This window comes from Metopolophium dirhodum, chromosome 1 (assembly GCF_019925205.1).
Source record: "Metopolophium dirhodum isolate CAU chromosome 1, ASM1992520v1, whole genome shotgun sequence".
Lineage (NCBI taxonomy): Eukaryota > Metazoa > Arthropoda > Insecta > Hemiptera > Aphididae > Metopolophium > Metopolophium dirhodum.
Window position 1 is genome coordinate 26769026 of NC_083560.1, and position 27977 is coordinate 26797002.

Below are 27977 nucleotides of genomic sequence, written 5' to 3' on the forward strand. Positions count from 1 at the left end.
TTGATTTATAGACTCAATACTTCAAAAAATTTTGGGAAAATAATGTATAAAAATGCATACTAATAATATTATTAACATTGATAAAATATATTTCAAAATAATTTTAATCATCCCTTTTAAATTTAGACAATTTAATCAATTATCCTACTGTAGGTACCTGTAATTATATTATAATTATATTAATTGTATATATTTGTCAAAAATAATAAAATGTCATACACAATACACATATAATACGTGGACGATTCTTAATTAAAATTTTTTTTAAATGTGCCTCTTACAAAATACTATAAAAAAGAACATTTTACAAAATAAGTATTCCAATAAATTCAATGAATAGCACTATGTTTATATCATATATAATGATCGAAAAAATACAACAATAAATTATTTTAAGATATCATTGGTAAAACGAATACTCACGACGGTGGTGTACCTAAAATGCCTATCCAGAACGCCGTTATATATAATATAATTATAGGAATTCTTAAAAAAATACATCATATTATTATTATACTTACAATTCAAAGAAATTAAAAATCAAATAAATATATACATATTATTTCAGTGCACTATGAATCTATGAAGTTAAGTGCATAACTTTTTGTTTAAATGTAAAATCCTCATAAAAACTAAAGATATGAAACATCGCAATCAAATGCCAATTTTCTGTTTAGGTTGTTGAAACACAATATCCGATCAAAATCATGTATCTATGTGAAATGAGAGCCAAGTTCAGTATTATAATATATTGGTTGTTGACTTCAATGACAAAATAAGTGAGATCTAAATGGGTGCCAAGTTCAATGGCTATCCTGAAATGTATTAATAACAACGTTAACTATTTTATAACAACTTAATATCATTTATTCTTATACTTTGGATAATATATTGAAGCTTAAGGTCTGACTTGGCTAGTTTTCACTTTTCATATACGAATCATTACACGTTTACTGTCCATGTGTTAAGTTAAATGAAAATTGATCTGTCCTTTGAACTTATGTGGGTCACATTAAACTTTTCTGATCAGCACGTGACCCACATGTGGTTCATTTTATACATTTATTTGATATTTCAATGTAGATTTTTTTGTCAAGAACAGTCAAGAACGGGATTTGTAAATTAAACTACATACTCACCAAACAGTTTATTTGCTTTACACAAAGTAAAAACTATAAGAGATATTCTTCTGAATACAAATGAAAATATATGTTGAATATTAACACCATGGATATATCTAAGACAGGTACTTTTTGTATACTATCATTGTCCATTGAAAACTAAAAAATCAAAGTACATAAAAATCCGGACCCTATTGATATACAAGTAGGTACAGTGGTACATGCAGTACCTAGAGGTTCTTAATATTATGTTTATTTATTATACAGTACTTAATTGATAAAAATAAAATAAAAAGCAAAAGTCAAGTATAAAGGGTTAAAACCAGTATTAACCGAAACCGAAATTTGATATTTTTAAAAACCGAAACCAGTACCGGAACCGAAATTTTAGATTTTTGAGAACCGAAACCTAAACCCAAACCGATAAAATCATAAAGGTTCCAATCTCTGATTCAATGGCTCTTCTTTATCCTAACCAATTTTTATTTAAGTATTTCACTTTTAGAATTAAAAGATTTGAATATTTTTGTGCAAAATTTAGCATTTAAAAATGAGTTTTTCTTTCAGTTTAAATATTGTACAATTTGTAATTTTTGGCAAAATATGCATTGAATTATGCCTTAAATAGTTCAGAAATATGCACTAAAAATACATAGATTATATAAAGAAAAAACATGAATATACATTCATAATTTTAATCATTTGAATATTAAAATAATATAAATATAGGAATATCAAAATTATCAATTATGTCCAATAAAATAAAAAAACTCATAAATATTAATGATACAAAAATTAAATGAAATTACATTTTCAAATTGCAATTATTGTTGTTTATTTCTATTTAATATTTGAATGGTACACATAATATTACATAGCAATAATTAACATTAAATATTTTATCGAGACGTTAATTTTAATAGTATCAAAAAAATAATTAACAATGAAATAGGTAGTATTATTGTTTTTTTTTCAATAAATTACGAATTAGCTACTATTGTGAATACGTTTTTGAATTTAATCGAATTTCATATCTCATTAATTATATTTTGTCATTTACGACCAACAGGTGTACCTGTATATTTGTGTACAAACTACTAACATAAAACGCACATAATTTATATTTGTCGAACATTATTTTAGATTCTGAGCGGAGTGAAAGAATATATTGGTTTTACAATGAAGTCTGTGTTTATTTTTTCTGTCTGTCGACAACATTTTAGATAGTAAGCATCTTTCGATTTTTGAGATTTACATCTATTCTGAGAGAAAAGTGAACCTAGCTGGTACTTTTAGGAGGTCAAAATTGAAAATTCCAAGTAGTTTAAGAAAGCGTAGAAAAAAGCAAAACAAAAGTGAAAGAAAAGTAATAATTTTTACACAAAACCTATTTTTGAGGAAATCGATTTTATTTTTTTGTGTAACTTAAGAATTAATAACCGTAAACCATTGAAATTTTCACCAAATATTTATATTAGCATTTCACTTAAATGGTAATATTTCGACTCTTTTTGGGATACTTATATCCTTGAGAATGTTTGTCAGTCTGGATATTTTAAACTGTTATTACTTATTATATCCTGTGAGTTGAATTAATATTATAATATTGTTATTTTTTTATTCGTTTCTATGGTAATAAAAAAGCGTTATAAATTAAATTTTTAGCTGTTTTTCGTAATTTATCAGTGGTTTTTCGCGTGGCATTAAATAACTATTGTGAAAATCGAAAAATGACCTTTCCAAAGTACCATCATCTGGATCCAATTTTCTAAAAGATGACGTACTATATGCTGAAATTGAGGCACTCCTCTGGTAGAAATTTCGTATACAGGATAATTAAAAAAAATACCATTGTAAAACCACTAGCTTTCTCGCTCCACTCAAAATCTAAAAGAATAATATCTAATGGCTGTACAAAATCTTATAAAATACGTGAGAACAAATATGTATAGTAGTAATTAATATTTAATAAACTTAAAATAATAAAATTAATATAATAGGTAGGTACTTAAAGAACTTGTGTTAAATCAAATTATATGTCCATGATATACTTATTGAATTCTAAAAGTACATAGTTGCAATTACAATTAAGTTGTACAATTCTAGGTGTCATTGTAATGCATATTGAGTTAAATTATATAAAATGGTTTGATACGAAAAACAATGACGATTTTACTTAGATAGTTAGGTGGTATAATATAGACATAGACGATAGTCATATAATAGAATATGTCAATTATATGTCTATGGAGTATGGACCAAAGTAACGGTGATGTTTTTTCAATGATACACATTTAGAATAGCCCATAGATTGTTTTTATATTATTGATTTTTTTCATATTTAATTGTTGTATTATTATTTTTAACAAATCGAGAATAATGTAAAATCAAAATTGAAAAAATATATATTTTGTTGTACATATATATAATACGATATGTGCAGGCATCGTGTTGACTCAAACATGTATATGATATATGATCCAAGGACTATAATTTTCATTGACGTTTGTTTTGATTCGTCAAAGTACAATATTCACCGTACATTATGTCCGTGTATCGTATAAGGTTATGTGCACCGCTTTAAATATATATTTCATAGTTATAGCGTGTAATTTATATTACATCCAATGAAAGAAATATAGGACTGGTTTTGAGTTGCTTCCAAAACGTTATTATTTACGACAAGGATGTACAACAAGCGTACTTTAGTCATACCATGACGTATTATAATAATAATAAGTTTCCCGTTTAACCGTTTGTTTCTGCGGTCGATAGTTGTTTTTCTTGTGTGTATAATTTTCATCATAACATTATAATAATATAGTTTTCGGGACGATTTAGAGGGGAAAACAAAGGCCATCTCATTTTCAACTATATAGTCAGTCTTGTAAAAGATACTTTTAAAAAGTATTCAAGTACAGATACAGATACTTTCAAATACTTTTTTTTTTAATGTGTTTTACCTTGGCTTATAGACCTTACAGATAAATTGAATCATTAGTAAACTTAATTAATTTTTATTTTAGCACTATGTAGTTTTAAATATTAAAAAATATAATAAAACCAGCATGATACAAATTACGTATGGATACTTGATGCTTTTAAGTTTCAACTAGTACACACTACACACTCCATAGTTTAGTCTTACAATGTCTGGTTAAAGTTAACACGGTTATACAAATGTACAATGTTATTCAACCATACTCTAAGATAATGCAAGGATGGATTACTAGGAATAACCAAATACGGGTTGCGTGTATAATGTATAAATATAATAATATATTAACTATCGACTATCGTTATGTTTTATATTTACATAATTCGAGTAAAGATATTTCCAATTTTATTAGGAAACTGACGGCCTGTATATAATATACATTCAATTAAATGGATATCTACCTAGTATAAACCACGAAAATATTACAATATACCAAAAATATAACGATGAATGATCTATAAATAAAAATGTTGTACAATTTAAAATTTGTAATATTTTGTTTAAATTTGGCGTACCTGTAAATAAAGTAAGACGAAAAAAGTATTCAAAAATAGTATTTGATTTTAAATACAGATACTTTCAAAAAACTATTCAAATACTGTATTTAAGTAAACTTATTTTGTTTCAATAATTTATTTATTTGGCGAGGAAAATATAAGTTATATTTTAATAGTCCTTCCCCCTCCGCAATTGAACTATTTTGTTCATCACACTTTGTTTCTTTTAAGAAATAATTCCTCGCTAAGTAAACAAATTATTGAAACAAAATAAGTTTATTTAAATTCAATATACTTAGTATTTATTCGTGATATCACATCTTGCTTAAAGATCTTATATTTTTTTACCTAGCCATTTTTACACGTAGCTTACGAAGGGTTTTGGTTGTGATATTATAGTACAATTCCACCGGTCACCGACCAGTTCATTGCCAAATGTGTGCGTGTTGTTAACTATAATATATTAATATCTCTTTATATTTTATAATATCCATAATGCTTACCTATTACATATTGTATGTAAAACATTTTAAATGTTATTTGTTATTATTATTTTTACATGATAGATATTCAGTCCGTACATAGTAGACATGTTCTGAGTAGAAAATTTGATATTACACAGGGTACCGAGTACCTACTGGCCGAGTAAAATTTGTTATACTAACCGGGTATCGAGTATATTGGCCAAGTAAAAATTTTAACACTAACCGGGTATTGAGTTTAGGCTGAGTAGAAATGTAAATACAAAATGGGTATTATACTACTATCAAAGTACCAAGTATCAACTATACAGTAAACACGAGATTTATTTTTGTAATTCGTTGAAGAAAAACATGATTTGTTTATAATCAACTGGCTATTGTAAATCGGTTCAGTTATTCCAATATGTACCAAAATAAATTATAATTTATTACTCTAGAATTTTAGATTTTTCCCGTTATATTAATTGGTATGCATATATTTATAAGTAGATTATCAGCGTTTGTCATTGGATATAAGTTGAGTAAAAATTCAGTATTTCGCCGGGTACCGAGTAAGGGCCGGGTAAAAATGTAGGTATTACGCCGGGTATCGAGTAAGAGCCGGGTCTTAAATATGATATCGAGTAATTGCCGGGTACCCGAAACATCTCTAGTACATTGTACTCTGTTGGTAGTAGCTGGTAGTCGGTACTGGCGTAGTGGGGTGATAAACAGTAGGTACAATTACTAATATAGTACTACATAATACCTAATGTAAAAACAATTTCATATTTTGTTTTTTTTTGTAAGTGTCCCGTATTTTTATTTTATTTCTCTGTTTAGCTGCTCTAAATATTCATTTTGACGCCAGGTGGTACAATATCTGAATTTTAAATACGTTACCTGGCTATTTCAAAACGTCGTTTGGATTTTATATTATGAATTATTTTACATTTTTTTGAAATTACAAATACCGTTTCCTATAGCAACACATTTTTGAAGATTTAGAAGGGAGGTCAATTTTAAAGTTTTTTAGGGACGGCAAATTAGTAGTTTGTACGTTATACATGCTAGCTACGGAGTAAAGACTGATGTCAATCATTAATATTTTTCAAGTAAATGTGTACCCCTCTCCTTTCTTCACAACCAGTGTTGTGCGTTATCTAGATAAGTGTCCTAATAATTAAAAAAATTCAGTTTTATTTATGAAGACCGGAAAAATTTAAAACTTATGTTGATTTGTTCTAATCATTATTTTTTATTTAATTTTTTATATAATTTACAGATATTTTCGCTACACGTACCTATAGTATAACTTGTTTTATAAAAAAATACATTTTTTATTTTAAACCTGATAAAAAAATTCAAAATAGCTAATTTGTAAATATTGTTTTTAGATAATTTTGATTGTAAAAACATTAATTTAAGTCAGGTAGTTTATTTTTACAATTGTTGTTAAGTAAAGTTGATCCAGTCGTAATTAACGTTTTAAATTCAGAAAGTATAAATTTGTTTAAATACTTTAAATATATTTTATGAGAATTTTTAAATAGTTATATCTATTTGTGAAAATCTAAAGATATTTTTTAAAAATTATAACTTTTCAAATTAATGAGTCTTACTTAAAAATATAAACCACTTGACTAAGATAAAGGATTTCACAATCAAATATTTTCTAAAAACCAGATTTATAAATTGGTTATTTTTAAATTTTTAAAAAATAAAAATTTTAATCATATTTTAATATAAAATATATGTTATTGGCCTAGCTACAGATATTTTTATTTTTCAACCGATTTTACTTAATGCTTTGTTTATCGACAAAGGAACGGATAAAATGTAAAAATTATCTATTCCCACTAGATTTATTATAAATATACCATCAATGGTTACTTATTAATACATAATATTTATGATGGTCGGCAAAAAATTATAGCATTTACATAACATGATGTGTTCATGATTTATTGAATTTGTATACCTCTTTCGGTATTGTTATGTATTTAAAATACCTACCTACTAATTTTTTATTTTAAAAATATTGTAGAGCGTCTTATTAGAAATCAAAATGAAATATACGATACCAAGGTAATAGTTACATTATATTATATAGTTATAATACTAGCTGACCACGTGTACTATTCGTTGCCCGTTAAAAATCCCAACTCAATATGATTTGAACTTTGTTTGATTCGTTATTTAATATTCGGTTAGGTTAGGCTAAAACCTTTTTTGCGCAAGAAAAATAATTAGTACGTTTCACGGACTAAGATATCTATTATATCTTAATCCATGGTACGTATATTAAAATATTTATAATGATAATAAAATATGATTAAATACGAGGTAAATACTTAGATAATATATAATATGTATTATCTATGGGGAAATTATAATATCAGACTAACGGCTGGGATAATGTTTGATTCACGTATAGAATGATTATAAGCCAATAAGGTGATTTCTATGCTAACCACGGTTCGACGTATGTAGGTACTTACCCCTTCCAATGGCCGTGCTATTAGCAAATTAAACATCCAGTTATCAGTTATCAACTACCAAGTATTTGCAAAATGCATACTTTTTGTATTTTTCATAGTATTTGTTATAATATTAATTAAATTAAATACCGAAGACATCAATGATGATTTCAAAAACGCTACCCAACGCAGAAAAGTGTTATGATAAATTATTATTTGTATTTATATGACAATGTTTTTTTTTTTTGTTTGTACAAGTTGTATGATTATATATAATTATTTTAATTAAACAGTAAGACATTTTAGTATTTGCATATTTTGTATATATTTTATCAGAATTTTAAATGCTTAAAATAACTTTTAGGGGGAGTTAGTGGCAGCCTTCTGCATACCCTGAAAAAGAGGCCTGCGCACGCCCATTAGTAATATAGTTAATAAGCGAGGTTCGTACGAAAGTGTATATATATATATATATACAGTATACACTAATATTATAATTTTATGTACATATAATTTAGCTGTAATAATAGGTGTAAAATGAGTATATTATAATATATATTATTACTAGCTGATCCCGTGCACTCCGATGTCCGTACAAAATGCCACCATTTATATATTATTCAAATTCGTAACTTAATACCCACCGACCAAAAGATAATCGTAGTGAGCTTAGTTCACATAGCTTCCACACTGAGGTAACTATACCTAAGTTCGGCATTACCACTTAATGTTGTACGGTGTATGAAAATCCAGACTGACACTAAAAACACTTCTGACCACCGAGGAAATCGTTGATTGGAAATACAATTTTATTGTTGTGGTACATGGTCTGTACATGAACACGACATGGGAGTATGTCATCGTGTAGAGTATAATTTTGTAAAATAATGATATATTTTAGATGTAGGTTTAACAATAATTATTAAACAAATTTTCAACTCCATGCTTAACTCCACAATTAAATTATTACCCTATGGTTGAAAATTAAAATGTTGATATAGCTTGTATAATATTAAACGTACAGCGTATAATAATTAATAAACTTACCTATTTTTAATCTTGAAACACAAAATAAGTAGGCATTTATCAAAAAAAAAAAAATAATAATACATAGGTATTCAAACCATATATTACAATATTATGGTTCCTGTACATGGTATCGATTATCAACCTTTGAAACGTCGGCGGTACTACACAGGGGTAGATAAAATGGTATAATAATTAATACAACTTCATTTCTTTATTACGTTTTTTGTTCAATAATTTGAATATTAAAATTTTAAATAGTTCAAAACGAGTCAAAATATTTATTTTACATGTTTTACAGTTTTTACGTTTTCGGATATTTCAACACTATACAATTTTAATGTTTATCATTATTGTACTTTCAAACATTATTTAATTTTTTTCCTCTTATCGTTTTTATATTTTTAAACGTCATTAAAATTGTTTGTTTCCTGTTTAACGTTAAATTTTTTTTTTAATAATTATTCTGTTATTTTTGGTATAGATAGGTAATTAACCACACTTTGACGTAAGAACTATCAAATTAGTAGAATTTTTTGTCCTGCAGGATAGGTTATTTTAAACCATCCTAGGCTTTTTAATATAAGTAGCTATATAACCGACAAATTAGTGTTAGTCTAGGTATCAAATATTACTTAAATATAATGGCATGAATGAAAGATGGACATTTCAATTTTTTTTTTAATAATACAACTCGAAAATATTATTAAATAATATCGAATAAACTATTTGTAGGTATTTGAGTTGGTTTAAAATTACAAATATTATTATTTTATAAGAGCATAATATGTACATAATATTATTATTATTTTATTTCAGGTTCACCTGCATAAACACAACTTTCGATGCCGCATTCATTTGTGCCCCTTTTTATTTTGAAAAGTCCATTCTGTCCCCATTCATAGCCCCAAGAGTTGACCAACAACCAATAGTCTACATCATTTTCGACTCCCCATCCAATTAACTTGGCATATTGATATCGTAACCATTTTGATTTTTCAGTTTTTGCGTAAACACCTGTAGCAGACAACAAATCAAAGTCATATAATACATTGAATTGAGTAATATTTATATCATGAAATATAATATGATTGGTCGTTTTTAAAAACTAACCACTTTTGTAAAGAAACAAGTCGTCGTAAAAGTTGAAAATTACCGTGACTGGACCGTAAGTTTGCACTTCCTTTTGAATATCTTGGTATGATATACCATAGAGGTTGTTAACTGAAATCATAAAATAAAATTGTCATAATCGGCTAATAAAACAACATTAATAAAATATGTCTAACTCGTCAATATATTGTTATCATTACTATACTACGCCTATACCTGACTTACCTTTCACGTGATCATGGTTGTAATTGACCGTATCATTACCGTAACAGTAGTTGACGCATGTGCGTTTGTTTATTTTTGTTGGTGTGTTATAAACTGATGGAATTTTGGAAGGTTGACATCCCTGTGTAATGCAACAACAATAACAATTATTATATAAGTATCTTTATAAGTAATCGATTTTTAAAATTACATCGTTAGTGTTGTATTTTCCACCAGAGACCAAGCCGTGAGTTTTGAAATATTCCCAAGCGCCGCTATAACTACCAATAAAACCGTTTTTATCTTCTTTTATACCACTGCAGGAAATTAGCTCTTCGGTGGATAGGAGTTGATTGTAACTTCCATTAGTAGCTATGCACATTCTGTCTGCAAATGCCCCGGTGTGGGCAAATACCTGTTGCGAGACAATTATCAATAGGATTATTTATTATTTTGAAAATGCATTTGTTTCAATTTTAATACAGCAATTCCGTCAAATAAATTCGTATGTTTACCCAAGACAAGAGGGCGTTTCCTTCATTGAAGATTTCACCAATTGTTTTGCATTGGGGCCACCGTTTTCTTGCGTCAAATTCCTTGTGAATCTGGTTGTCCAATACGTACCTGGGATTGCGGATTTTGTACAGAATTTTCGATTTAGTAGCGGTTTCAACTCCTCTTGTTCGCAACAACATCAAATGTTCTTCTTCCTCTAAATTGGGATGAACATTTTCTCCAGCCTGTAATCATATTATAGTTTGGTTAGGTAGGTAACAAATTTCAGCGCCGTTTTGAAGTAGATAATCAATAGGTAGGTTAAAAGTATAAGAAATGGCGGATATATATTTTTATATTGATGAATACTATGTTTTCTAGTTTGAAATTCAGATTATTTCATAATATATAAATTAAATACTTGCCGACATATTTATTATGCGAAATATAAAAGCTATTATCAATTTTCCAATATCATGAAAGTGCATTTCAAAGAACACATCTCTGAATTTAAAAGAGGCATTTACATATCAAATTTAAATAGGTACCTACCTATTTATCTTAAAGTATGAACAATATGATGGATATGTATTCAGTTAATGTAAATATAGGTCCTTGTTATGTACCTAGGTACCTACTTATTCAAGAAAACAATTAGGTATTTATAAACATTTCTACAATAATACATACATATAGCCTTACCTACTAGTTTATTTATCTAATCAATTTTTTTTTATCTTATGAGTAAATTGAATACTAATATACATACAAATTAATAATTTATGAAAGGAAGTGTAAACGAAAACGACGTCTACTCCATATCGGATAAAGTAGGTACGCTTGAATACGAGTTCAATTTATATATAATAATAAAAATAAATTTAATTAATTATAATATTTTTCTTAAATTGGTTTTGACTGCTTTTTATTGCAAACCATTTCTGATAACTGATACCTAAGTATATATAATACCTATGTAGCCTGCTGGCTATGTGATGATACAAAAATAATATAAAATATATAGCCTTTTGGCTTAAAAAAATTATATACCTAATATAAAAATATGTGGCCCGTAAGCACAAAGCAATGTAATAAAATGTATACAGCCTGCTCGTCCAAAAACAGTATACTGAAATGTATATAGCCTGCTTGCTCAAAACAATGTAATGATACTTAATAATATGCGGCTCGTCAGCCGATTACTCGAGAGAATAAGCGGTTTCGAAACAGAACGCTACCGTCTCGGGAAGCACACATTTTCACAATAAAAAATACAATATAATAATAAACTATGAATTAATCCCGAGAATGTGTACTACAGCTCTAAATTAATTTACTAGATTTCTCAAAACTAATATTATGTACTTTAAAGGGATATTTAATGACAGGAACAAATTAAAAAGTTTTTCCTAAAAAACATAGAAAAATTAAAATTAAAATTGGAGTACTAGAAGTGTAGAAGTATGATTACTTTTTGCCAGCTTTGAGGTTCCTAGTTCTAAATGCATGAAAAATCTAATCACTTAGAGCCGCCTTAAAACTATGGATTTTATGGATTTCACAAAACAGACTGTTGAAATCTCTTAAAAATCCTTTTGGTTTATTTGTAGTCCCAGAATTAGTTGATTGACTTTCTGCCAACAATTTACAAATATGGTAGAATGGAACTATTTTCATCAACAAAAGTCTTTAGGATATAAGCAGTAAATTCAACCACGCGAGGTTAAAATGCCAAGTTACTTAGGAAAATTTGACATTTTAAATTTATTATAATTTTTTTTTTCTATACAAAACGATTTCATATCAAACATTAACTTGAAATTAAATATTTTGACCGAATCACAAAAAATTGTAAATTACGTTGTAGTTTCTAAATTATAAGATGGTCTATTTTTATAGCTATGGATTGAATATTAATTAAAACAAGTTTTCTCATAAGTAGTTCATACCGTAACCAACAGTCTAAAAAATATACATGTAACCAGTAATTTTTAAACCAGTAATTGAAATAAAAAAAGTCTGAATTTTGAAAACTTCAAGAATTTGTGTTAAATAGGAAAATAATAACTCAGTAGTGATAAGTAGGTGGGTAATTTAACTAGATATAATATAAAATATTAATGAGAGGGATTTGATATCACACTCAAGCGGTATAACCACTTGAATTCATAAAAACGTCGGGCGTGAACAGTCCCAAAATATCTATTTTTTAACTTTTCTCCTAAACTATGATAGCTAGAAAGTTGGTTGATAACTCATTAAAAACGGATTATCAAATTAATACTAAATGTGGAATTAAAATTTTTTAAAAAAATTATGTAATTTTTCACAGATAAAAAAAGAGTTATTTTTCGCTAGATTTTCATTTAGTGAAGTAGATTTCCGAAACTGGATAACGGATTTTGTTGTTTGGGGTCTTGTTAGATTCACATTGGCTAGGATAAGTGCAGTGAATATTTCCAGAACTTCATCTCTAGTTGTTAGTTCACTACAAAGCTGTAAAGCTGAAAAACATCAAAAAACGCCCAATAAAATTTGTTTTAATTTTATTTAATGTTCTGTAGTGAATTAACTATTTAAGATAAAGTTCTGAAAATCTTCACTGAATTTCTCCTAACCAATGTGAATCTAACAAGACCCCAAACAACGAAATCCGCTCTCCGGTTTCAGAGATCTATTTCACTAAATGAAAATGAAAATGATTTGTTGTGGGACTGTTCATGCCGACATTTTTCTGGATTCAAATTGTTATACCGCTTGGGTGTGATATCAGTTAATAAATTTCTAAAAATTAAAAATCAAGAAAGTTTACTTGCCGATCCCTGACTTGGCAAGCGTTTTTTTATAGACGTTTTAATTTCAAATTCAGACGAAATTAGATATTGAAACGAAGAATAACGAAAATAATTTTATTTTTTATAACTGCTAATGTCAGTTGTAGCTAATATAGTATTTTCGAATTAAATGTTTGTTGTAAGAATTAATTCGACCTACAGACTGTATTCATACTAGTAAAAATAAATGACTTCAATAACAATGATATCATGAGATATACCACATTACCACCTAAATACCTAAGTAATATCATAACTGCAGTTTTTCGTATACAATATAATAATTATTGTACATAATTTAGCACATCCATTACAGTTAAAATGACAAATAACTGACAATGACACCTACAATTTACTGTACCTACAGCTGAGTGGCCGCGTTGGGATATATTATGGAAATATAATTTGATTTAACACAAGTTTTTTAAGGACCTAGGTACCTATTCTATTTAGTATTTATTTTATTATGTTAAGTATATTTAATGTTAATTATTATTATATATAATATTTGTTCTACGTATTTTGTAAGATTTTCTATAACCATTAGGTGTTATTCTTTTATTGATTATTACATAAATATGAAAAGTCAAATAATACGGAACACGGGTTCTTCAAATATTATTAACATCTATGATAGGTAGCCTAGGTAGGTAGTGTAATATAATATGCCATCTATATGGCTTACGTTGTAATTCTTAAGAAAAGGTATAACATAGTACTTTTTTTTATGTCCTTTGTATTTTTTTAAGAAAATATCGATTATCGAGTGCCCTAACATGGATATTGAATATCAAACAGGACGTAAAAAGTCCAATCATTTTGAACCGATGTTTATATGGGTAGGTACTCAAGAAATATTATAGCGTACTCATAGTTGTATATAAAAGAAAATTGTATTATTCAATATCGGTATTTTTGCTATTCAATTAAATTAATTTTTCAGGAACATTTATATTTCATACTTAGGTACCTAATATTTATACCTACTTGTAAAAAACACAATGCGTTGTACTATATTTCAATACGTTCGTATCGGAACATATTGTAATAATACATACATTCGTACAAAAATCATCGACTAACTACCTACAAACTAGTATTTATATGTACTATATTTTATAATATTATTCTTATTTATTAATAGTTATTTTTGTAACGTCTTTTGTAATCACAAATATGTAATATTTACTGTCAAAAAAGTCCAGCCCGTAAAATTAATTAAGATAAAAATAACTACATTATTACTCTTCAGTCGTGGGCCATGACAGGGGAAATATTACAATTTAAAAAAATCATATACAAATGATATTACATTTTGCAACGTTATCATAACATTCCATATCTACGGCACATGTCTCTAGAATTTTAGGGTAGAACACGATTGCGTACGTTTGTCCTTTTTGACAACACGATTGCGTATGTTTGAAGATGGGTAGCAAATATCTTTAAGAAAAATAAAATAAACACTATTGCGTATGAAATTGTATGCAACGTTGTCAAATTTATTAATTTTACAATATACCAAATAAATATCCAGTAAATGTAGACTTTTATAATAATCAATATAAAAGTTAGTTAGTAATTATTATAGGTGTACAAAAGTCGTATATGTGTGTGTATGTGACTGAGTGATGTGATTATGTGAAGCTGCTCTGGACTCTTTTATTTAATAATTAGATCATATTTTGTATATTGTAAAAGGTTACGATTCACGACTGTTATAAGAGTGGTTTATGTCTATATACATTGTGAATATAATATAATATAATTATAATATAGTATAATATGCATTCACAGAGTCATGGCTCTCAGCAATATGTTATGATGTTGAGTTGGTTTATGAGCTTGTAACTTAAGAGTTAAAAGACAATGTTTAAATTTGTTATATTATAGATTTGTTAAACAGCTTATAAGTTATATGTAAATATGTTACATATTTTCTTTGTTTCATATAAGTTATATTATATATAAATATTATATTGTATATAAAATTTGTTATATGATATAACAAACAAACTTTTAAAAATGTTCATTTGGAATTTGACGACTATAAACTTTTTGATATAATAAACATTTTGTTTTTATTTTTCATGGAAATGAAATATTTCAAGAAAATAAATTTCATGAAATTTCAAAACCCTAACAATAAGCGTAGGTAATAAAAGCTAAATGATTATTAAAAAAGCAATGTATTTATAAATTATTTTTAGTGTAATCATGTGGTACCTATATACTAGTATGAAAATTGGCAACAACGCTAAATAGTTCGTACGCAATCGTGTAGTTGAAAATCAGCTAAAATCGTACGCAATCGTGTAGCTTAAAAGGTGTCACCAAAAACAATCGTACGCAATCGTGTTTTACCCGAATTTTAAGTCTAAGCCCAGCAGTGTCGTAGGTAGGTAAACCAATAGAATTAGTAATCAGTATATATCACAGGTGTTCATGTATTGTTGGTATATACAAAAAATTTAAAATATTACATACTATTTACTTACCTTTAATCTATTAGTTTCCATGTCTGATTTATCAACCATGTTATCGTGCGATAATTTTGCTTGCTCCGTTAAGTAAGAACTAAGAAGCATTATGGAAATCAAAAATAGAATCTTAGCCATGGTGTTAATTTATAAACGCACAAAATATATTTAATAGAACAACGGTAGGTACATATATAGACTATAGAGGTAACTGCACAACATAAGTTGTTACTAAACTAAATGAGACCGGTTATAACCTTATAATATACCTACCTATGCATCTATTAATGTAGAGCTATTCGATTATATTTTCATTTGGTCAATTAAAAAAATAATGTACGACAGTTATCTTCCCGTTTTATGTTCGTAGTTTGAACACAAATAAGTACACCTGTGAGTTGTAAATGACAAAATACAATTAATGAGATGTTCAATTCGATAACGTATTTGCAGTTATAGAAATAATAGGTAGATAGGTAATCTTATGCCTCAATACGTGTAGAGTTATTCGATTATTTCAATTAGACATTTTTTAAATAAATTGAAAACTTATAATAATCAATAAACAATAATAATGTACGGCAGCTGTGTGAGTTTTATATTAGTAGTTTTTACACAAACAATTAATAAGTATCTACACCTGTTAGTCGTAAATGACAAAATACGATTGATGAAATGTCAAATTCGATAAAGTTCGAATTCGATATTTGCGAATATTATTTTTTTTTATGCCACTATTAAAGTTACTGTGTCGATAAAATATTTAATGTTAATTATTGCTATAGTAATAATATTTATTTCATTAAATTGTTAAAAATAAAAACTGACGATAATTACAATTTTAAAATGTAATTACAGTTCATTTTTGTATTAATAATATATATTATCTTAACCAAAGGGCTCGTATAAGTTCAGGCATATCGATATTTAGTTAAGTTGTATTTAATGCTAGTTTCTTGATTTTATGATATAGAAATCCATTTCAAGGCACTGTGGTTAAGTATGTGAAGTTATATTTTGCATATGTTTGCATATTAAAATTTTGAATTATGCCCATTTGGCATATTTATATATTTATATGTATAATATTGGGCATAATTCAAAATTTTAATATTATTATAATATTAACATGATTAAAAATAAAACTTAAAATGTATAGAAATAACCGTATAGGTAGGTACCTACTTATATTTTTTCTTTATTTAATCCGCGTATTTTTAGTGCATATAAATGCATATTTCAATGCATATTTTGCCAAAAATTACAAATTGTACAATATTTCAACTGAAAGAAAACATATTTTTTTAAACACCATATTTTGCACAAAAATGTTCAAATCTTTATATTCTAATACTGCAATATTAGACAAAATACAAAATAAATAATTGGTTAGGATAAAGATTAACTATTGAAAACCGTAAGTAACTTCTTGTTATATGCTGCCATGGCATATTATTATACTACCCGAGAAATATGTCTTATTGATGATTAGATAACTAACTAGGTACTGACTTAATATATAACAGATTTATCTCGTTGTAATTATTCGCTTTATTTTATTGCCACATACTAATAATTTGTGTGTATGGCCAAGTGGTCTTGCCATAGTTGATGTCAGGATGTTAGTACATCAAGAGACAATAATACCGATAGTGGTAATACCAAACATAGCTTTTCTTATAATTTAAAATTTTAATGAAAGATATGAGGGATATGAAAGCAGAAAGAGCACGCCAATATGACGTGACATGGGGATTTAATTGATAAAGCACCAATAACAGTATACAATTACAAAATAAATTATCTTTTAATAACAATTTCATATATTCATAGGTCTTCTGTATGATTTAAGCTTATCGTGTTCATATAGTTGGTGGATTATTACATGCACAATACTGAAGAAATATTATCGTAATTTTTGGGTGGCTCATTTGCTTCGATATCTGTTTCTGTGCATTCAACTAGTAATTGATAGATAACTTCAATAGAAACACATATTATGTTAACAACAATAATAAAGAAGAAACACAGTTTTTATTCTCAGACATTTTAAGTTCAAACTTTGACGAAATCGCATAATAAAACCAAAAACACATTTTTAGTAAGTTTGTTGTTATCTAAAAATTATTTGCGAGTATATGACACTTTTATAGTATATTATTTATATTTTATAGACACAATGGTATTTATAAATGTAATTTATTTGGCCAAAATACCTAACCAATTGTTGTATATGGTAGGTATAATGCCTAATAGTAAAATCACAATAATATCATAAAATGTACTAAGTAATATAATAGACAGCTGTCTTGGGTCCCATTTGCGCCAAAAAAATGGATTCGTTTTGGGTATAGCCAATTTGCGCCAAAATAAAAAAGGTATGTTTTTTCCGACAGCCCACTTGCGCCAAATTTACCTGTAATATTTATAATAAAGTAATATATTTTTTTCTCAAATAATAATCAATTAAATAATTATTAATACAATTTTATTTAAATCATAGTTAATTATACGATTGTTTTTAAAATAATAATCAATAATAGCTGTAAAATATACATTTTTTGAAACAATTATTAGAACTAATACAAATTGTTCTAAAAACTATACATATACTTATAACTAACTATTAAAATTTATAACAAATAAGTAATAATAGTTAATAGTACTTACATATTTTTAATTAATTATAATAAACTAATTTATTTTTTTTACAATTATTTATTTTTCTTATAATAATCTATTATACAATTATTTTAATCAAATCATAGCGAATAATGCGATTTTTTTAAAAATAATTATCAATAACACACCTTATAAACAAACATAAATAATTAGTATAGGTACACATTTTATTGAAAATTATAGGCTATAAGTAATAATAGTCATTTTTTTTAAATATCAATCAAATTAATCATAATAAAAAATAAATAAAGATTTTTCCTAAACTTTATTGTAATTAAACGCAACAATTTGAACATATTCATAACGCGTTAGTTCTTTGTTTTTATAATTCTTAATTGCTTTTAGAGTTTATAGAACTGTCCATTGAAGTTAGAGTGAAAAGGTTTACAGTTATTGGTAGTTCTAGTTAAATCAGCTGCAAACGCTGCCCAAATGTTTGGAGGGAAATTGGCATTTTCTCCGATGTAGTTATCTACTAAATAATCTGCATATTCTTGGTATCTTGTATCATCAGGAATTTCAGACATAAAATCGTCAACCAAACAATCGGAAACTTAATTTGGATCGAGAAAAGTTAAACCAAATGTAAATTTTAACCACTTGTTATCCTTATAAGCTGAAGTTAACCCTAGTGATTGAATTTTCCTGTACCAAGCTTGAGTCAAGTGAAAACGGCAGTCTATAATTTCGGATAATTATTGCCATACTGATTTGAGATTTCACAGCGAGATGTATAGCTTATTCAAAATCAACAGTAACATATTTTGGTTTAAACATTAAACTAAAATTTTGCATGGCTTTATTTTTGATATATGATAAAACAAGTTGATACGTTTCTGTTGATTTATTATTTAAAATACAAAATACTAATGGTACATAATACTCGTTGATATATATTTTGATGGATTCATGAATGACAAAAAAATTAACAAAATATTTTGGATAGGTAGTACGAAAAAGTCCCGTCAATATATATATTGACTTACATAAAAATATTAAATTTTCGTGACATGTACATATAATTATATTAGATAGTTCGTCATTAATAAATAAAAATCTTCGTTTTTAGAAGTAGTTAAATGTAGATCGTTTAATGATTTATGCACATCAGACACAGATTTAGGATTTGAAGAAAGAGATTTTTTACGAGCATGGTAAATACTTTTTTGTATAGCGGATACATCAGATATAGTGAAATCTGTATTAGTTATGTGGTTATTCATTTCAGTTAAAATAATTTTCCTAGGACGAATACTTATGTTTTTGAAAGCCAAACGCTTATATGATGTACTTACATTTTGTCTTGCAATAGTTGTACATTGTTCGTGATTATGTGAATCTATAAAATTTAAATTTAAATCATTTAAGATTTGATAACGTATAATTTAAGTGAATTTTGTTATTATTATCAGAGTAAAAAAACGAGTAACGAAAAAAAAAATAATTGAATATGTATTGCGAAAACAGTTAATTTGTTTTATATAATATTATGTAGGTAAATTTATAGTAACTTTATATTACATTTAACACATTTAATTAAAATAAAAATTAATATTTGCAACATACCATGCATTTAAATAATTTTTCCATCTTGAATTAATATTTTTGCTGGACATATTTTATTTGAACAACGCCACCGTTCAAAATTTTTAGAAGATGTATACGACAAAATATACTTATGGCCATTTTCAACAACCATTTTCTTCCCTCTTGTGCTTGTCATGAACTCCATTCTTATAATTTATAAATCAAATAATTATCATTAATAAATTCAAGAATATTATTTAGGTAACGTAACAAATGTCTGATGAAATCACACAGCGATCGTTCTTTTGACGAATAACGATACCTATATCCGGTAACGGAGTACCTACATAATAAAACTGGTATAAAACTTGTTTTTTTATCTTTCGAGTTTCGTCGCAATAATATACAAAGCTTTAAAATCTATGGACTTATAAAAATAACTTTAATATACGTTACAGACACGAAAATATAAGAAAATATTTTCTTTAAAATATAAGAACTAACCAAGTCGTTAATTTAAAATGTTTACGCGGGTTAAGTTGGCACAAATAACTACTATTTATTTAAAGAAGTCTTGTAGGGTTATAGTAGATTTTCCTGGATAAACAAGGATAACCTGAAATAAAAGATGGCAGAATTATTAAAATATTATTTATGCATACAAAATTATGATAAAAAAGGTGGACAAGTGGGTATCACTCTGCTGTACAGTAGGTTACAATTGAACCACAGTAATGGATAGTATTGCATTTAAATGATATAATATTAATGTACAAGAAAAACGATTCTGAGCGAAGACGGTCAATCAGCCTATGATATTACTAAGTATATTTGATGATATAATGTGAATATAGTAATTTATTTAATATAACCTATTTACTATTATTAATATTATTATTAATAAGGTAGCAGGTAATTTGAATTGAAAATAAAGAATTAGATCTAAATAACGAAAATTGTTATTCTTGCATCTTGGTTATTTAATATAGAATTTCCTCTAAATTTAAACATTAAATAACTATAAAAAAAACTATGTTTTTATATTTTTGAGATTTTTTGGTAACAAAATAACCTATTTACATGGAACCTTGTTTTAAATTTTCAATCCTTAGATATAAAAGTAGAACATTTTATAAATGTTGTCAAAATTCGAACTTAAAATGCTAATAAAAAAAATTGTACATATGTCTTTTTAATTTTTATATAATGCTGTTCTAGCAATATATCAAGGGCCTTGTATTACATTTTTACGCATTTTTACTCAATAAATAACATTTTATTGACAACTATAGAAAAAAAAACTAAGAAAATTGAAAACTGACAATGTCCGTAACCAGCTCAAAAAAAGTCAAATTATTTTCAAAATTGTATGGTGTATAGAAAATGTTATTATAAACCTTCAGTGAAATTTTCAAGTATCTACAGTCATTCCGTTTTTAATTACAACAAAATAAGAAAATCATTACATGAGAAATCGAGTGAATATCAAATGTTATAAAAATATGAATTTCAAATGCTCATGAAAATTTAATTTGACTCTCTTATAGACATTTTTTTTTTTATAAAGGTAGACAAACTAATGGAGAATCTTGTTTTACATTTTCAAATTTTAGATTTAAATAGAAACATTTTTATGAATTTCTAACTCAATTTAATTTGCTCGTTCTCGTGAATTTTATCTATATTGTCAATATTTGAACTTTAGATGCTCTTAAAAAATAATTGTGATAGTGATTTTTAATATTTTTCATCTATATATTGAAACAGTATATTAGGATTCTGTATTCAATTTTCAAGCTCTTTTACCCAACAAATAAAATTTTATTGACATTCATAGAAAAAAAGGTGGGTAAGTGGATGTCGCTCTGCTGTACAGTAGGTTACAAGTGGGTCACTGTAATGGATGGTGTTAAATTTGAATTCAATGATTTAATATCATTGTATTAGAAAAACGATTTTGAGCGAAAACGGTCCGTCAGCCTATGATATTATTGTGAATAAAGTAATTTATATATAACTTATTTACGTGGAGCCTTGTTTTAAATTTTCAATCCTTAGCTATAAAATTTGAACATTTTATAAATTGTTAACTACAAAATAGTTATTAAATTTTAAATTTGATAAATGTTGTCAAAATTTGAACTTAAAATGCTTATAAAAAAAATTGTGCATGTGAATTTTCAATATTATTCAACTACTATTGTAAAAATATATCAGGAGCCTTGCATTAAATTTTCATGCTTTTTTACCCAACAAATACAATTTTATTGATATTTATAGAAAAAAAAACTAAGAAATTTGAAAACTGACAATGTCCGTAAACAGCTCAAAAAAAGTCAAATTATTTTCAAAATTGTATGATGTATAGAAAATGTTATTATAAACCTTCAGTGAAATTTTCAAGTATCTACAGTCATTCCGTTTTTAATTCAAACAAAATAAGAAAATCGTTACATGAGAAATCGAGTGAATATCAAATGTTGTAAAAATATGAATTTCAAACACTCATAAAAATTTAATTTGATGTTCTTGTAGACTTTTTTTTTTCGATAAAGGTTGACAAATTTATGAGAAATTTTGTATAACATTTTCAAATCTTATATTTAAAAAGAAACATTTTTATGAATTTTCAACTTAAAATAATTTGCTAATTTTTGAACTTTAAATGCTTACATTAAAAACTGTGACCAAGGATTTTTAATATTTTTCAAATATCATTGTAACAATACATTGCTTTGTATTAAATTTCAAGCTTTTTTACCCAACAAATAAAGTTTTCTACAAAAATTAAAATACGACAGTTTTTAAATACTCTTTTTTAATATGACATTTTTAGGAATTCGAGGGATAATATCAAACATGTGGGAAAGTCGATTTCAAGTACACTTGACGACATATTCAAATCTTTTTTCAGAATTCTTATCGCTTCAACAGATCAATTGGAATGTTTGGCAAAAACACGTCTAAAATACTAAGTCGCGCGTGTGTTAGACAAAAACAGGAAATTACGGTATCGAATCTCCTTAACTGCAGGGCTTGAAACCGATTGAAATAATTTCGGTTTCGATTTCGATTTTGAATACCGGTTTTGAATATATTCGGTTTCAGTTTCGATTTTGAATACCGGTTTTGAAAATATTCGATTTCGGTTTCAATTTTCAATACCAGTATTAAGGAATTTCGGTTTTGGTTTCGATTTTGTATACCGGTTTTGAGAAATTTTCGATTTCGGTTTCGATTTTGTATGCCGGTATTGAGAAATTTCGGTTTCGATTTTAATTTTTTTTTTATTTAAATTTTGAGTCAATTTTCAATCAGTTTTAATTTATTAAAATGTTGATATTGATTTCGGTATTGAAATCAATTTCACACTCTACTTTTTGACTAAAATTTGTTAAACAATAAAAGCTTCTTGACTAAATACTATAGTCATTAGTCATTACTAATAAGTAATAATAATATTAATGTAGTAAACCGACGGTATTACTAATATTCTAAGTACATTCCCACGATAGGACAACAACAACAAGAAGGTTAACTACATCAACCATAGGACAACAACAACAAGAAGGTTAACTACATCAACGATTCCAGGAACCACGTACAATGTACGTACCTAGAGTTGACAGCGCGATTAAAAAACATTTTGCATTTCCACGAAAATACGAAAACAACCTATGAAAATAATCCGTGAGTGACAGCGCAATTTGAGGATTAAGTAAACGGATTATAAATATCTGCAAAACTTAAATAACTTGGCACCAATAAGTGCCAATCATTCGCTCGGGTTGTTTTTGCAATAACAACGTCCAGCCCGGTTCCTTTCAAATATCCACCTCCTGGACTCTACCGTGTACGTTTGTATCCGTATAGATTTTATATAAATATAAGATAGAATCTATAGTAAGATTAGATTTAGTACAGAGTCTGCACTACGCACACGCTGAGTCTCGGGCAGATGCTTTTCGCTCTGTCCTCAAATTTATATATGAAATTAATTACTTTTTAAATAAATTACTTATAACTAACTTGTGCAACTTGTCTCTCTACAACCTTCTCTCCTACATTAAACATCAACGTCGACGAACTCAAAAATATAAGCGAGCAGTGAGGGATCACTACACGTCTTTTGGTGTCAGGTGTGGGGTCACCTGAAGGAAGAATTTTGGTATCCAACCCAGAATCAAGTACATCAGCGGACCTCGAGTTTAACCACGTTGCTGAAACCTAGGAAGGAAGGAACGACCGAAGCAAGCCACCAACTACACTCAACATAGCCAAGCGGAGCATCAACGACGAGCCAGCAGAGCCGCCAGCACGCAGAGCAGACAGGACCAGACAAAATCGCAATGAATACTGCATTGTAAGTTGTTGTTTTAAGCAAATATATATAGTATATGTCTGAGAGTCCAAATCGGTGTTGGGAAGTAGTTAAATACAATCCGCGAACATTACTTACTACTATAATGAGTACCACATTAGGAATAGACACCGCCTTGCGGGGCATACCTAACTTTAGCGGAGGTACTGAGGGAGAATTGTCCTCATACATAACAGAGTGTAACTATGTAATGGATAATATCCATGAAAGTATTAAAACGATAGTATTTCATAATATTATAGCTAAATTAAAGGGAGACGCATATCAGGCTACACGTTACCGAATTTTCGCAAACTGGACCGAACTTAAAAACCACCTTCGTAACGTTTTTGGGGCACCACATTCGATTAATTATTTACAATCACAACTAAGTAATATTAGGCAACGATCCGACGAGGACATACGTAGTTTTGCCGGACGAACCGAAAAATGTTATCACGAATTGGTAGGAGCGTTAACGCTAGGACTAGAGCCAGGCTCAGCCGCCGCGGTAGCCGCATCCCATAAAACAGGGGCACTCACTGCATTTGTTAACGGGGCGAAACCCGCCATTAGGTCATTTTTACGTGCGCGTGACGTAGCTTCTCTCGAACAAGCAATTACTATCGCGATTGAGGAGGAACAAGACCTCCAACACATTAACCGACGATTTAACACGGACAAAATTCACGGAAAAAATAATACGAATAGGTAATAAAAGAAACATTAAATGCAATAAATGTGATAAAATGGGGCACTACGCGAACGAATGCCGCAGTAGCATGGGCACCGCGTCTAACACGTATTTTAGAAACCCTATAAATAACCGCGATGACAAAACTAGTATAGTCAAACGTGAATATCAGGGTCAAGTTCGATTTTGCGCGTACTGTAAAAAAACTAACCACAACATAAAAGATTGTAGGAAACGCATGTATAACGAAAAAAATAAAAGTAAAAACGAAAACGAAACCGCTACAGGTACCCGTACGGTAAACGAAATTAATCAAAATCACGTACGAGTGGTCACAGACTTTAAAGAAGAACACATAATGTGCGGATCACATAATTTCAATCCGCATAACATTAAATTATTAATTGACTCCGGGGCAGAAATGAATCTTATTAAAATTTCGGCACTCGACTGACAGGTAGTCATAAACGAATACGAAAAACGTACCATTAAAGGTATAAATGAAATACCTATTTTTACTATAGGAACGGTGGTCACGACTATGCAAATTAACTCAGTCGACGTTCTTATAAAATTCGACGTCGTGTTCAACGACTTTCCAATTACAGAATCAGGAATCATAGGGCGTAATTTTTTAAAACAAAATAAAGTCATTATGGACTATAGCCAAAACTTATTGACCATACCCGAACAAACCTGTTCGAAAGAAATTATATTACCACCTCGCAGTAACTGTGTATTATTAATCAAAAATGACGAACACATCACGTGTAAAAATATAACTATAAAAAAACAAGACGTGAACGAAAACGTCATTATCGCTAACAGTATTAGCCCTGTTAATAGCAGTACAATTATAAGCAACATAATAAATATTTCTGAGGAACCTTTTGTCATTGATGAGTTAACCACTCAACATATTGAGTGGGAACCATACCTCGAAACGGTTTTAACCGCTTCTTTCGTAGACACAAAAAGTAGCAATCGCATAACAGTACTAAAAAACGAAATTAACACGGACGATTTAAATCGCGAGGAGCGCGAACGTATCTTAGAATTATGCTGTAGCTACGCGGACTTATTTTACTTACCGGGGGACTATTTAAGCGCCACCGATGTCGTGACACACGAAATTAATACACCGCGTTGCACTAAACCAATTAATATACGACCGTATCGTTTACCTTGGGCTTACCAGGAAGAAATTGAAAAACAAATTAAAGAAATGAAACGGAACAATATAATTCGCGATTCCAAGTCACCGTTTAACTTCCTCCTCGTAGTAGTCAAAAAGAAAAATTTAGACGCGACAGGGAAACCAAAACTACGAGTTTGCGTAGATTTTCGTAAACTTAATGAACTAACTGAAAATGAAGCATATGGACTTCCGAACTTACTTGAGATTCTAGAATCCCTAGGATCCTCCAAATACTTCACTACTCTAGATTTGGCGAATGGATATCATCAGTTACATGTAAATCCAGCCGATACCCACAAGACCGCCTTTTCTACTAAGTCCGGTCGGCGGTCATTATGAATATTTACGTATGCCATTTGGACTAAGTTCAGCTCCGGCAACATTTACACGCGCTATGAAATCCGTTCTTATGGGTCTTGAGGAAATGTGCACCGCATATTTAGATGATAGAGTGGTACACGGATCCAGCTTAAATGACCATCAGAAAAAACTAGAACAGGTATTCGATAGGTTACGCATACATAAACTTAAATTACAACCCCAAAAGTGCTATTTCTTACTGAAAGAGGTTATATATTTGGGACATGTGATTAACGAAAACGGGGTATCGCCTGATCCTAGTAAATTAAAATGCATTCGGGAATACCCAAAACCGAAAAACGCAAAAGATATTAAATCATTTCTAGGACTTCTTAATTATTACAGACGTTTTGTCGACAACTTTGCAAAAACGGCGAAACCACTAACTTACTTACTTAAAAAAGACGTACCATTTAACTGGACCGATAACTGTGAACATAGCTTTGAGGAACTTAAAAAAGCTTTAATGAACCCGCCATTACTAGTCTATCCGGATTGGAAAAACGGGGAGTTTAACTTGATGACCGACGCGAGTCAATACGCAATAGGGGCCATTTTATCACAGGGAGCAGTCCCCAAAGACCAACCTATCGCATACGCAAGTAGGACGTTAAATAAAGCTGAATGTAACTATAGCGTGGTTCAAAAAGAGTTATTAGCCATTGTATGGGCCGTGAAATATTTTAGACCATATTTGTATGGACATAATTTCAATATTATTACCGATCATCGACCTCTAACATACCTGTTTGGTATAAAGGACGCGTCGTCGCAACTGATGCGCTGGCGTCTGCAACTCGCTGATTACGATTATACTATTACCTATAGGGCGGGACCCGAACATTCGAACGCCGACTGTTTATCGCGTATACGAGTAGTACAAACGGATCCAACTAAGGTCAACGCTGAGTTCGATGAATTCTGTGCCGCAGAAAGTAAACCGATATTCAATTCTAAAATTCTCGAAACTACGGGCGACATTAGCAAGGTTACGGAAAGCGAAAATATTATCGTCACGATTTCCGAAGACAAAATAATTACACAACCGTTAGTGCGCGAAATCATAAAAAACATTGACCTTAGTAAAATTCAATTTTCGGACGATAACCAGTTCTATACGCACGCCGATGGACCGAAATTAATAGTGTTATATGGTACCACCAAAACACATACAACATCGCTCAAGGCGGAAACTATTTATTCAGCGTTACAAAATATTCGGGAATATTGCATCACGAATCAAATTAACTCTTTCTCCACGGTCAAAATAAACGGACCTACTTCATTAACAAACTACTTGAGAATTCGAACAATGTTTCGGTACGTGTTTCGATCGACCGAAATCGTGATAAAAATATATACAGGTGAACGTTTTACCGACGAGGAAAAACAACAAATTATTTATGAGCACCACAATTCACCTCTGGGCGGACACTCCGGTATATCA

At 28.6% G+C, this 27977-nt stretch overlaps 1 protein-coding gene across 1 annotated transcript; it reads right to left on the minus strand.

Moving 5' to 3' along the window:
- Window positions 1-9388: 9388 nt before the first annotated feature.
- LOC132936933 (cathepsin B-like cysteine proteinase 5) lies at window positions 9389-15847 on the minus strand. Its single transcript, XM_061003746.1, has 6 exons — window positions 15728-15847; window positions 10416-10640; window positions 10112-10315; window positions 9922-10042; window positions 9697-9807; window positions 9389-9600 (listed from the first exon to the last, which is right to left on the minus strand). The coding sequence occupies exons 1-6, from the start codon at window positions 15845-15847 to the stop codon at window positions 9389-9391; spliced, it is 993 nt and encodes a 330-aa protein (XP_060859729.1).
- Between the last annotated feature and the right edge of the window lie 12130 nt (window positions 15848-27977).